Raw genomic sequence first — 14021 nt, forward strand, 5'->3', positions numbered from 1 at the left:
ATACATTCAGTTTTGGGGGGAAATAGTTTAAAAGTGCAAATGAAAGCATCTGATGCAATGTTTCCATCCTAAAATTATATTCTTGACTACACAGAGGGAACTGGGTTGCCTAGAAAATGTCACCAAAGTAATTACCATCTGTGCTTTCCGAATCAGGGGAAAATTGAGCATTTACACAAAAGTATCCACAGGGTGATATTAGTGGTTTAGGGCCACAAGATATGAATTTCAAAAATTATCATTGTGGACTGAAACAAACCACCTTCTCTCCAAAGAATAAGCATTGATTGGCACATAGCAGTCAGTAATTTCCTGCTGGATTTGTGACCAAGGCTTCATTCAATAAATATCTTGCAAGCTATCTATTCCATGATCTTTTGCAATTGATGCTTGTTTCTCTAGACCCTGCTGTGATGGTTCAGGAGTATTTTTCTCAGCTTGCTGAAGTACCTTCTCCTTTGCTTCAATCCTACGGTGATTATGTCCCTTCCGGAGGCAGCATGTTTTGTGCGGAGAAGCCATGCACCGAGAAGGTGACCAGACATCGATGAAGAGATCTACATCTTCTTTTACTGAATGTAAGGTCTATCCTTGTTGATTACCACAAGTGACTTTTCCTTGCAGTTCATTCTTCTTTCTCCAATGCACCAGGCATTAATGAAGACAGCTTCAAATTCTACAGAAAGAACAAGATTTGTAATTTAAAAGAGAGATTTGGGAGGCAGCTTTTACAAACACTCCTTGCCAGACCATTGTCTTTTATTTGCATTATACTTTGACCTTCATACAGATGGAAATTTGTCCTACAGAATGTCCACAACCCCCAGGTCTATCTTCTCTATGGGTACCCCCACCTTGAATAATATCATTAAGTGGCCTGGACTTGGAAATATCCCATACAGTAATTCTGATATTTGTCCTCTGCAGAAAGTACCCTAATGGTTTTCCAGAAAACTGCAAGGAAAAGAAATAACAAAGAGGATGAAAGAAGGGGGGAGAGAGGGAAAGAAGGAAGGATTCTACAATAGCTGTTTTTTCAGTTGCAATTTTCAGCTATGTCAGTTTCTGATCTTCCTGCATACAGTATAGCCAAATAAAAAGTAAAGGTAGTCCCCTGTGCAAGCACTAGTCATTTCCGACTCTGGGGTGATGTTGCTTTCACAACGTTTTCATGGCAGACTTTTTTTACAGGGTGGTTTGCCATTGCCTTCCCCAGTCATCTACACTTTCTCCCCCCAGCAAGCTGGGTACTCGTTTTACTGACCTCGGAAAGATGGACCTCAGAAGAATTTTACCAACCTCAGAAGGATAGCCAAATACTATCTGTTTTTACTGGCAGTAGCTGTACCAAGGACTTAAGTAGATGCCTTTTCCAATCTTGCTACTCAAGTTCCTTCATTAATCTACTGACTCTTCCTATCTGCCCCCTCTTCCTAGCTGGTATTCAACTTCCCCCCTCTTACCTCTTTTTCAAGGGATTAGATCAGGTGATCAGAAATTTGGAAAGTGCCTTCTGAAGCAAGACTCTGGCAACTACTGTAAAACACAGAAGTAACAAAATGTTGGTAAGTTGACATTCATTCCCCAGGACAATACTGTTTGCCAAAAGTGAAAATTTCCAATAGGAGTTTTAAAATATAACATACCTGGCTGGAACAAATTTCTTTGCTGCAAAAGAAAAAGAAGAGACCTTAACATTTGGGTATTTAAGGCTACAGTTCTATGCACATTTTCCTGGGAGTAGGTTCTTCTGAATCTTCTGAAGGGGATCTGCCTATATAGGCTAGTATGTAACTTCATTTACAGATTATTTTCTTCACCATTACTCATGGAACCTATCTGACCTCTATACATTTGTGGTTACATTTCCAGTGATAAATACCATCATGGATGGTTAGCTTCTGGAGCTCACTGCAAGAGGATGTAGTGTCAGCCACCAGTTTAGGATGGCTTTAAAATAGGGTTGCCAGGTCCAACACAAGGAATATCTGGGGAGTTTGGGGTGGAGCCAGGAGCAAGGGTGTGGCAAGCACAGTTGAACCCTGAAGGGAGTTCTGGCCATCACATTTAAAGGGACCGCACGCCTTTTAAATGCCTTCCCTTCATTTGGAAATAATGAAGGACTGGGGCACCTTCTGTAAAGATTTTCTCACCACCTTCTTAAGGTTATATTTGCAATTTTGAATCTGTTCTAAGTTGAATCTAAGTTATTGTTGAATTAGCAACCAGCCTTTTCCATACAGCTGTGAATCAATCGCATATTGAAATCTAAGCCTTGGTGCTACTCAGTGAAACGGCCATGCGGATGTCAGCAACATGTGTTGAACTGAGGAATGTGTATGTAGGAGAACTTCAGTGCCTATTTCTGTTCTGTTATACCTGATTTCAAGAGCTGGGGGGGGGGAGGAAGGCATGACTCACCTTTTCTACAAGTGCGCTTTACGAGCCAGGCAAGAAGTGATCCTACTGACAACATGGAGGCTCCCGTGGCTGTTGTTGCAATGGTTATGTATGTCGCAACATTCTGCTGGGACTGGGGAGCTAAGGAAGGAAGAGTTTGCATGAAGTTAGTAGGGAAACATTTTGTAATCGCTTCTGCAACCATTACATCCGTTTTCCTAACTGGAAGCCCACAGTCTGTGTTTATTTCCTATGATTATGTTGATGTCAGTAAGCCTATTGCTGGCTATTAGCTATGGTAGCTGAGTGAGACTTTGAGGCTCAGGGGTCAAGTACCTCTGATTGTCAGATGCTAGGAAGAGAGGGCTGTTCTTTCTGGGCTGATTCCTTATGGCACTTATGTGACTGATCATTGTAGGAAACAGGACACTGGGCTAGATGGACTAGTTGTTTGATAGAGAATGGTTGCTCTTTTCTTCATATCTGTCTCTGCTTTTTGATAAAGCCCAGCGGCATCTTTTACCCTGAAACTACCCCATTCGAGGAGGCTCATGAGATGCACCCCAGGCAAGGATATTAGTGAGTTGGGGCATTTACCTTCACACATGGGAAGCTCTGCTGTCCAGTTTCCTGAAGCTAGACACTCAAGTGTGTAGGAGCTGTTCAACAGCAATCCATCCGCACAGCTGACCTCACAAAGTGTTCCATAGGCAAAATCTGTGTGGGAACAATTCAAGAAGCCCTTTTCTGGAGCTGTCAGACTTTTGCACTTGGTAACTGAAATACAAAAATTAAAAAAATGCACACAGGAAATGAACATAGCGGATGGTGACCAATGCAAAAGGTTTCATTCGAGAACAGGAGTGGCCAAAGTTGTTTAATATAAGAGCCACAATGAATAAATGTCAGATGTTTGAGAGCCCCAAGATATGAGCATCAGAAGAGCCAGAAGAAAGGAAGGAAAATAGATGGGGGAGGGAGAAGTGGAAAGAAAGCAACTTTAAATGCATTTTCCGAACTGCCTGCTGGCTTGACTTGGCAAAGTGATTTAAAGAGGCAAATACCTTCTCCAAGCTGGCCAGTGGGGTAGTAGGGGCTTTGACAGCCACCCAATATGTGTGCAAGAGCCACGTGTGGCTCCCGAGCCACAGTTTAGCCACCCCTGAACAACAGGCCTTTTAGAGGTTAGAATAGTGCAGCTTCTGCAGAAAAGGGGTTCTTAGGTTAACACTAGCCATTAATGTCCATATTTATTGCATATAGGTTGTCAACTCTGGGTTGGAAAATTCCTAGAGATTGGGGATGGACAATCGTGGAAAGGACAGGGATTGAGGAGGACAAAGGGCTCAGCCGGGTTCAGTGCCGTAGAGTCCATCTTCCAAAGCAACCGTTCTCTCCAGGAGAACTGGTCTCTATTGTCTCTATCGTCTGGAGATCAGTGGTAATAGTGAGAGATCTCCAGGCCCCATATGGAGGTTGTCAACCCTAAGAGTGGACCAAATACTATCAGGATAAAAGCCGCTATTCAGCTTTGAATGCCATAAACTCCTCACTGATGCTCCAGAGCCCCGCCTCCAATTTTCACACATAGAGAAATGGTTTTAATTATTATACTTTTTAACTGATTGAATTCATCTTCAAGATTTCTTTCATTAGAGATATGAGCAGTTCCCTTTCACATGGTCCTTCAAATATCATCATCATCGGTTGAATTCTAGCAGGAGCTCCTTTGCATATTAGGCCACACTCCCTGATTAGCCAATCCTCCAAGAGCTTACAAGGCTCTTTTTTGTAAGCTCTTGAAGGATTGGCTACATCAGGGGTGTGTGGCCTAATATGCAAAGGAGCTCCTGCTAGATTTTCACCCCTGGTGTTTATCATCATTGTGGCTTTTTTTTTTTTAGCAGGAATGTACAGGAATGCCGTTCCGGCTGGCTTGGTGTCAGGGGGTGTGGCCTAACATGCCAATAAGTCCCTGCTGGGCTTTTTCTACCAAAAAGCCCTGTGTGGAACAATGGTAATATCAGGGGCGTGGCCTAATATGCAAATGAGTGCCTGCTGGGCTTTTTCTACAAAAAGCCATCAGCAGCAGCAGCATCATGATTTTACCCCACCTTTTGGCCTTCATAGGGCCACTAAGGTAGCTAACAAATTAAAAAAATTAAATGTTTAGCTTAAAAAGCCATTAAAACCAGTACACAAATCCATGTGTATGTGGGGTTTAGGAATCCTTAGTGGAATATAATGGAATGTAATAGCTGTAGAATTCTGTCCCCACCCCCCACCCCTGAATGTTTTCACACACTTAAATGGAAGGTTGGGCTCTTACCTTCACAATGAGGAATCGGTGCTGACCAGTTTCCCCGGGAGGAACACTGGATTTGGGATGATCCTATCAAAGTGTAGCCCTCCTCACAACCAAAGTGACAGGCTGAGTTGAAGACCAGTTCTGTATCAGCGTGGGAACAGTTCACAAACCCGCTTGCAGGCTGAGGTACCGCATCACATTTCACCACTGAAAGAGACACGGATAGTGACTCTAGTAAATTCAGATGTGACACAAGGAGGCCACGGAGGGTGGGGAAAAAGAAGAAGAAGACTGCAGATTTATATCCCGCCCTTCTCTCTGAATCAGAGACTCAGAGCGGCTTACAATCTCCTATATCTTCTCCCCCCACAACAGACACCCTGTGAGGTGGGTAGGGCTGAGAGGGCTCTCCCAGCTGTTACCCTTTCAAGGACAACTCCTGCCAGAGCTATGGCTAACCCAAGGCCATTCCAGCAGCTGTTAGTGGAGGAGTGGGGAATCAAACCTGGTTTTCCCAGATAAGAGTCTGCACACTTAAACACTATACTAAAATGGGATCAAGCTTATGCCTTTGAGGTTAGGTTTCAGTATATAAACATATGGAACTGGAATCTTAATTCTAGCTACTGCTTTTTAGAATGCCATCAAACATTTCCATAGAAGACTGAAATCTTACCCTCACAACGAGGAATCGGTGCTGACCAATATCCCTGGGAGGAGCAATGGATTTGGGATGATCCTCTCAAAGTATAGCCCTCCTCACAACCAAACTGACAGGTTGCGTTGAAGATCACTTCTGTGTCAGCATGTGAACAATTCACAATCCCGTTTTCAGGCTGAGGTATCACATCACATTTCACAGCTGAAAGAGATACAGGTTGTAGCTCTGGTAAATTCAAATATGACCAAAAGAAAGGCATATAATAAATGGAAACAGGCTTATGATTTCAAGGTTGAGTTTTGATATATAAATGTGTGGAGCAGAAACCTTTCTTCTTTTTGCAGAAGGTATTGAAACATTTTTATAAAAAGTTGAAACCTTAGCTTTGCATTCATCATCCAGTGTGAAGGCTTCTCTTGCCTTTGTTCATCCTTGAATTGTCAATAATTGTGTCAGTACCTCAGTACATTGCTATCAGTACATGTGCAGCCCCTGCAAGGGGGCAAATAGTGACTCTAGGGCCATTTGGGGTCAAGAAAACAGCACAGAGGGGAAGGTGAAACACTCTTCTCATCAAGCACCATCACCCCAATCCAAACTGAGGTTCTGTACACTTGGGAATTGACCTCCCTCACACCTGACATCTTAATGTCTCAGTCAGAGTCAGATTGCGGTAGTGATGCTCTGTATTCTTGGTGCTTGGGGGGGGGGCAGCAAGAACAAGGTGGGCCTCCTGATGGCACTTGGGGGGTTTTGGCCACTGTGTGACACAATGTTTTGGACTGGATGGGCCATTGGCCTGATCCAACATGGCTTCTCTTATGTTCTTATGAAGACAAGAAGAAGACATTGGATTTGTATCTCGCCCTCCACTCTGAATCTCAGAGTCCAGAGCTGCTCACAATCGCCTTTACCTCCCTTCCCCACAACAGACATCCTGTGAGGTAGGTGGGGCTGAGACAGCTCTCCCAGAAGCTGCCTTTTCAAGGACAGCTCTGTGAGAGCAAGGGCTAACCCAAGGCCATTCCAGCAGCTGCAAGTGGAGGAGTGGGGAATCAAACCCGGTTCTCCCAGATAAGAGTCCACACACTTAACCACTACACCAAACTGAACCCAGACTAGATTGTGTGTAGTGTGGCTCTTAAAACTTTGGACTCAGTTATATCTGTGCTGTTTGGAGTGATTGAGAACCTGTCCAGTCCACATACCTTTACACATAGGGGTGGGGGCAGACCATGTTCCAGAAGAAGTGCACCATATTGTTTCTTCCTTCGTTGGTTCGTAACCTTCCCCACACTGGACTTGGCAAGATGTGTTGTAGATGAAGTCCTTCTCCAGCTTGTTGCACTCTAAGGTCCCATGATCTGGTTCTTTCAGTGGCTCACAAATCCTCACTGCAGACAAACATAAGGAAAGTTTTCAGGAAGGGCAGTTGTCTGAAGCTAGTTATAATAAACTACGAAACAGACTCTTGCAAATGAAAGCAAGCTCATGTACTCAGTCCCGTTGGAAGGGGATTAAAGGGTTAATCTTACCGTATTCACAGTCCCGCCCATAGAATCCAGCATCACAGATGCACTGATAATCATTAATGGTCTCTACACATTCACCATGCTCGCTGCAAGAATCTGGTTTACAGGAGGCTGTAAGGCAATTCAGCAGTTTAAATATATATCTCCAAGTGGAAATACATGCTGCATAGTGTATACAGCAAACAGGAGGAAAACCTGCTGTTTGGAATTAAAAGAGATCTTCTGTTCTCCTGCACAGAGCTTTTCATTTCACCCCCATCTAATACAGAAACCTCTATTTAGTTGCTTGCCGTTATTATCTCTTTCTTGGTTACACACAACAAATTGGATTCAGCCTAGCTTTTCTGCTAGCAAAAAGGGTGGGGGGGCTCCCTTAAAATCCTGTGCTGAGTAGGGATGCCAGACTCCAGGTGGAGTCTGGGGATCCCCCGGAATTACAGCTCAACTCCAGACTACAGAGATCAGATCCCTTGAAGAAAATGGATGCTTTGGAGGCTGGGCTCTTTATGTCATTGAATCCTGCTGAAGTCCCTGCTCTCCCCAGATTCCATCTCCATATCTCCAAGTGTTTTTGAACCTGGATCTGGCAACGCTACCCTCCATCCCTGCTAGGGGAGACCTGGCAACCCTAGTGCTGAGAACCATGGGGCTTGTATGTACAAAAGCCATGTGGGATGGGGGCTGAAGTAAGGATGGAAATGGATGGAATCAAATTGAATGAAAAGACTGTGTAGCTCCAACCCTTTTTGTCTTATATTCTACAACATCCTTTGAGCAAATCTTTTGAGAACAGTTATCATTCAGGATGGGAAAATGAGCGATTCTAGTAATTTGCATGCCACTGAGCACAGAAAACGGGCTTCCTACACCAAATCTAGCAAAATTTGCCAAATTCTTAGAGCTGGCTTACTTTTGCTATTTTCTACCTGTTATAGGTTGCAAAATAAATCGAGAGGATCCTTTACTATACCTGTGTAACACAAGGCTGCTTTTTTTTTATCACAACGTTCATCATTCCACTTTCCTGAATCCTTCACTCGTTTTATGTAGATTTCGACACAGTCCTCGTTGTGTTTTTTGCCATTTGGTTCTCCTGCAGCCCAGTTTTCAGCATTTTTGTCCAGTGGCTTGTTTGTGCCTACCCATCTCCACTGATCATTAATTTTTCTCAGCCCGATCCAGTAATAGTTTGCATTTTTAACAAGGCTAGCATTCAAGTATTCAATTTCTTCCTTTGTTTGAATAGCAACCAGGTTCGTAAAGTTGGTTTTGCACCATTTTTCTGCCTCTGTGTAGTTCATATTTTCGCTTGAAGCGTGGTATGTCCAGCAGGTGCATTCCTGAAGCAGCAGAAGTCCTAGAAAGAGAAGGCACGAGTATTTATTTATTTAAATCATACCCTGCCTTTCTCTCCATAGGGGATGCATAGTGTCTTACAACATTGTTCCCTTCCTCATTTTATCCTCACAACAATCCTGAGAGGTAGGTTAGACTGAGAGTTTGTGACTGGCCCAAGATCACCCAGCAAATCCCTCTAGTTGCTGGCTTTCTGTTCTTATCAAAAGATGGTTTCTCTCCCTCTCTCTCTGTGTATATATATATATATATATATATATATATATATATATATATATACACAGGCTTTTTTTGTTCAGGAACTCCTTTGCATATTAGGCCTCACACCCCTGATGTAGCCAGTTACAGGGCTCTTCTTACTGCTACAAAAAAGCCATATCTATCTATCTATCTATCTATCTATCTATCTATCTATCTATCTATCTATCTATCTATCTATCTATCTATCTATCTATCTATCTATCTATCTATCCCAGGTGGCGCAAACACAAGACAATCATGGAAATGGATTATACAGAGAGCGAACCATGAAAAATAACCACAATTATCAAAACCATTCAATTCTATTACAAATTCAAAAAGAGTCATACAAACATCAATATCACAGAAGTAAGTTTTACAAGATAGGTCCATAAAGCATGCAATATCAGTCAATTTCAATAGTCATCAAAAGATGATTCCGTCTCTCTGCCATTCCTTGTCTCTTTTGAGAATGAAGTGCCTATGCAGTCCTTTCCCCTATAGAGGAAAAAACTGCTTGTCCAATCCTGATATTCAATTAAAGAATTTTATAAATCCAAAGTCAGTTTTATCTCCTGTATTACACTGTTTACACACATATATAAGTATGGACATCCCTCAAAGCCTCTAATGGTTCTATCAACTAAGCCATGGTTTCCAAGGAGATCTTTATCAAAGAGGCATATTTCATAGCCATAGTCCATATCATTCAAAATTGGGCAGTTGAACCTCAAGCACCTTCACAGAGAAATTTTTCTGTTAAACAGTGTAATACAGGAGACAATCCTCTCCCAATATGTGTGTGTGTGGGGGGGGATCAGCAAGTAGTTAATTCTAGCAAATAGTTACCGTAATTAGCAGTTAATTCAGCAAGTAGTTAATTTTAGCAAGTTTCCAACTTGCATACGCATTCACTTACCACAGACTAGAGTGGGCAGGAACCCAGAAATGTTCATGATGTCAGAAAACATTTGTAAAGCTTTTTTCTTCACTTGGGCTGGTTTTATAAAGTCAGCTGCACAAAAACAAAAGGAAGCAGGCAGTTTGAAAGTTGCAGTCTTTCTTTTTGTGAAATATTTAAATCTAATTTTTTAAAAAATTGAAACTTGTTAGGGGCTGGTTTCCTTGTGTTATTCTATAAAGAGCTGTAACCATAGATGAAGAAAAGGAAAACTTAAATTCATATCTAACACAGTGGTTTACAATGAAAATAAAACAGTATGCTGATGGAAGGGGGAGTTTCTAAATAGGATATCAGAAAGAAAGATGGGGAGAACAGTAAATATTATTGCTTAGAAGGATTTAATTCTGATTGGACTAGCAAAGTTTTGGTTCCAGCCAGCTTTCTTACTCAATCTCAGCCAGTTCGCCTCCTTACTCTAAATGCCCCAATCCCAAATGGCTTTTGTATATGTAAGTCCCATGAGCCCCAGCATGTCTTTTTGGGGGTGATCACAGGAGACCCCCCACTTCCTTTTTCATCAGTAGAACTGATTACATCCAATCCTATATCTTCCCAGTAATTTAAGTTCACTCTAAGCAGAATTACATCCTTCTAAATGTGTTGAATTTTGGGCTGCTCTGTTAGTATTTGGAGTTGTTTTTTCCTTTCAATGAAAATTCAAAGTGGCAAAAATTAAAATCATGAAATAATTCACAATGCGTCATATGAATGTCAAGCTACAGATCTCAACCAGGCTGGAAATTAAAATTCACATCGGTCCTAAATATATATATATTAGCAGCTTTCTTTAAAAGGATGTTCTTGACTTTCCCGCCAAAACTCATTGAAGATGCCTGTGGAGATTATAGAATGTGTTTCTCCAGCTATTTTCAAGACCGCGATTCAGTACACTTTAACTAAGAAATGCAGTATCCTTTGTGAAGGCAGGATATTGGACAGAGCAAAAAATCCCAAACAATTCCAACCATATGCTGCCTCACAAATTACTGTTTAGTTGCTTGCTTCTGCCAGTGTATATGAACTGCCTCATGTCATATCAGGAGGCTCTTGGTTTGTCAACGGTACTCTGTACTAAGTATCTCAGGCAGAGGTCTTTCCTACCTAGTAACATCTATATATCTGCACACATATATGTCATGCACCAGAGTTGTGATTCTCTGCTGAGCACAAACCAGATGGAAAGCCCTGGTTTGCTACCATATAATGTGGGAAACAGCAGCTGTTTCTAGGATTTTTCAAAAAAAAATTAAAAAATCAACCTAGAGCTTTCTAGTACAGTTTTCAGCAAATCTGTGTTCTGAGGCGAAATAAATCTTGAAATGAAACACATCCATTTCAATGGTGGAGGAGGAGCTTCTCCTCAGTTTCCCTCCTGCTATCATTAAAAATGGATATGCAAAAAAGAAAAAGACATTGCCTTCTTAAACTTACCAATAATAGCTGTAAAACTTCAGTCGCAGGGCCACTGTGGTCTTTAAAAGTCTCTTGGCTCTGGAGGTTAATAAATCTAGTTTTTGGCCCAAGTCTCAGTTCAGAGCTTGCACTTGCTGACAACTGGTTTGGCTCTGAACTCACAGCCTTTATATCATGAGTGGTCGTCTCCTGCCTCCTTGAAATTCCCATTACATGACTAATGTCTCCAAAAAAAGAGAGAGAACTTCCCTTAGCCAGGGGAAAAAAAGGAGACCTTGGAATCTCCATGATGGTAAAACAGGCAGACAGGCCGCCCTGCCCTTCCTTTTCAAAACACTGGGTCTTGATGAGTGTCCAGAGGTAAAAGTAAATTGAATTTCTTACGGGTACCGTCTCTCTTGGGGAACTCAGTTTAGCCACTTTCTTATCAATTTACTTCCATTGTTATTGGGGTTGTCGTGGATAGTTCAATTAAAGTTCAATTGGGCCATCCCAGTGTGCTGCAGTGGTGAAAAAGGCAAAGTCTATATTATGGATTATTAGGAAAGGGATTGAGAATCAGGGAGGGTTTTTTAGCAGGAATACACAGGAACACAGTTCCAGCTGGCTTGGCCAGGGCTCCAGCTCAAAAAAAGGTCTTTGGCAGAGGGAAGGCAATAAGCAGCCACGCACTTCCAGACTTTGCTATCCATCCTCTCTGCTGCCTCCAGCCTCCAACAGGCTTGCAAAGAGAGTGAGAGATGTGGAGCCACCCATGAGCTCCCCCTCCCAGGAGAAACTGGGCCTGCCACAAGTGGCTCTCTATCTCCAGCTGTGGGGGGCGGGGTGTGGAGACAAGATCTCTCATTGGGCTGTCACAGAGAACACACATCCACAAAATGCAGCTAATGGCACTGTATTTATGTCAATATGCATAAAGTAATTTACTGAATGGGTGACAGCACTTCCAGTTACACCAGGGGGTGTAGCCTAATATGCAAATGAGTTCCTGCTGGGCCTTTTCTTTTAAAAAAGGCTCTGTTGAGAATAAAACAACCAATGCTGTAATGCCCCTGTATAGATCTATGGAGCCTCTTCATTTGGAAATACTGTGTACAGTTCTGGTCACCGTATGTCCAGAAGGACATTACAGAGCTGGGAAAAGTACAGAGGAGGGCAACCAAGTTGATTGGGGGTTGGAGCATCTTCCAAATGAGGAAAGGCTGTAGTGTATAGAAATCTTCAGTTTAGAAAAGAGACAACTAAAGGGAGAAATGATAGAGGTTTATAAAATTGTGCATTTTGCAACAGTTTTTCTCCCCGTCTCAAAATATTAGAACTCCAGAGAAACTGATGGGTAGTGGGCTCAGGACAGACAAAAGGAAATACTACTTTACACAGAGAGTGATCAAAATGTGGAATTCTCTGCCTGAGAATGTAGTGATCACCACAGGAATAAACAGTTTTAAAAAGGGATGAGATAGATATATGGAGGTTAAGTCTATCAATGGCTACTAACCATGATGCCTGAGTGGAACCTCCACATTCAGAGGCAATAAGCTTCTGAATCCCAGAGTCAGGACCTCTATGCCCTGTTGTTAGCCTTCCAGAGGAACTGGTTGGCCACTGTGTGAGACAAAATGCTCGACTAGATGGACCATTGGTCAGATCCAGTAGGGCTCTTCTTATGTTGTGTCAATGCTAAATTCTTGTTACTGGCTACAAACATTCACCAGCAATTAGTTACCTAATGGTGCAGATGGGTAAATCCAGGGCTCTTTTTTGAGCAGGAACACAGTTCTGGGTGGCTTGGCATCAGGGGGTGTGGTATAATATGCAAATGAGTTGCTGCTAGCCTTTTTCCACTAAAAAAGCCCTTTATGAAACAATGGTGATGTCAGGGGGTGTGGCCTAATATGCAAATGAGTTCCTGCTGGGCTTTTTCTACCAAAAAACCCCCTGGGTAAATCCAAGCATCTTTGTTAGTATAGCAAGAATGGAACCTCATTTATCTCTGAAGTACAATACAATAACCTATTAGCATGATATCGAACATTAAGCGCCTCCTAGATGCTAAATATAAACATTTTGCAACAGTTTCAATTACCAATTGGTTCCGAGTTGACAACAGGAAGACAATTTTATATTTGTCGGGCTTCACTGTTTGCTCACTCAGACAGGGGTCAATAAGTATGGAGCGCAGGTCAAAGTAAAAAGTACAATTTAGGAACACATGTTCTAAAATTTCTATCTCAGAACATACACAAGTGCACAGTCTGTTAGCATAGGGAGTTTTATGGAATCTTCCAAGAAGTATCACATATGGTAGCACATTGAGCCTAGCTAGTGAACAGGCTCTGTGTTGTCAAGGGGCAGTTAGGCAGGTGAGATATTCAGCCCTATAACCAGGAGCAGGCTTTCCATCTCCCCTCCTGGTCACGTGCAACGGACTGGCCAATCCTGTGGTCCTGCACTGCCCCTTCCCCCCACCCCTGCCTCGACAGCGAGCCAATGGTGCATGCACAGGCAGGATCACCATGGCTTCTCTCTCATGCCCACTTGTCTGGCTGCACTCCCTTCCCCTCCCCACTTGGCATAACTTCTCCCCTTTGGAAGTTGACTAACACCGCCTACGTTAGTTCTACACTTGGGCGGGACTCCACGGCAGGACTCAGGATTGGTCTGTTATAGTACTCCACTGGAAAGCCATCATTGCCAGGTGCGATGTTAGGTTTAAGTTGTTGTATGGCTTCTAAAACTTCTTTAGTAGAAATATTCACTGCCACGGGAGGTGGCGACGGCTACAAGCATAGACAGCTTCAAGAGGGGATTGGATAAGCATATGGAGCAGAGGTCCATCAGTGGCTATTAGCCACAGCTTATCGTTGGAACTCTCTGTCTGGGGCAGTGATGCTCTGTATTCTGGGTGCTTGGTGGACACAGTGGGAGGGCTTCCAGTGTCCTGGCCACATTGGTGGACCTTCTAATGGCACTTGGGGGTTTTTGGCCACTGTGTGACACAGTGTTGGATTGGATGGGCTGTTGGTCTGATCCAACATGGGTTCTCTTATGTTCTTATCCTTTTCTTATACTTGCCTGTGTTCTAAAATTAGTTTTTTCAATTAAGTCCTTTGTAAAAAATCATTGATGCTACTAGGGTCAGGATTT

The 14021-nt window shown here is 42.7% G+C and overlaps 2 protein-coding genes across 2 annotated transcripts in view; one reads left to right on the forward strand and one right to left on the reverse strand.

Annotated features, from left to right (window-relative positions):
• PBX1 (PBX homeobox 1) overlaps window positions 1-14021 on the forward strand; it is a 696336-nt gene that overhangs the window by 680164 nt on the left and 2151 nt on the right. The window lies entirely within an intron of this gene.
• Window positions 516-9507, reverse strand: SELE (selectin E). The gene is made up of 11 exons (XM_060233070.1): window positions 9417-9507; window positions 7872-8258; window positions 6905-7012; window positions 6578-6763; window positions 5385-5570; window positions 4730-4915; window positions 2935-3177; window positions 2422-2541; window positions 1647-1668; window positions 1464-1536; window positions 516-676 (listed from the first exon to the last, which is right to left on the reverse strand). The coding sequence occupies exons 1-10, from the start codon at window positions 9466-9468 to the stop codon at window positions 1479-1481; spliced, it is 1548 nt and encodes a 515-aa protein (XP_060089053.1). The 5' UTR covers window positions 9469-9507; the 3' UTR covers window positions 516-676; window positions 1464-1478.

Source organism: Heteronotia binoei, chromosome 2 (genome assembly GCF_032191835.1).
Source record: "Heteronotia binoei isolate CCM8104 ecotype False Entrance Well chromosome 2, APGP_CSIRO_Hbin_v1, whole genome shotgun sequence".
NCBI lineage: Eukaryota > Metazoa > Chordata > Lepidosauria > Squamata > Gekkonidae > Heteronotia > Heteronotia binoei.

Bases quoted from the DNA above. Each gene is read 5' to 3' on its own strand.
- SELE (XM_060233070.1), bottom strand. From the start codon at position 9,468: ATGTTTTCTGACATCATGAACATTTCTGGGTTCCTGCCCACTCTAGTC. The intron at 4,916-5,384 runs GTAAGATTTCAG...TGTCTCTTTCAG, and splicing joins ACCGATTCCTCGTTGTGAGG to TGGTGAAATGTGATGCGGTA. The intron at 1,537-1,646 runs GTATGTTATATT...TGTGTTTTACAG, and splicing joins AAGAAATTTGTTCCAGCCAG to TAGTTGCCAGAGTCTTGCTT.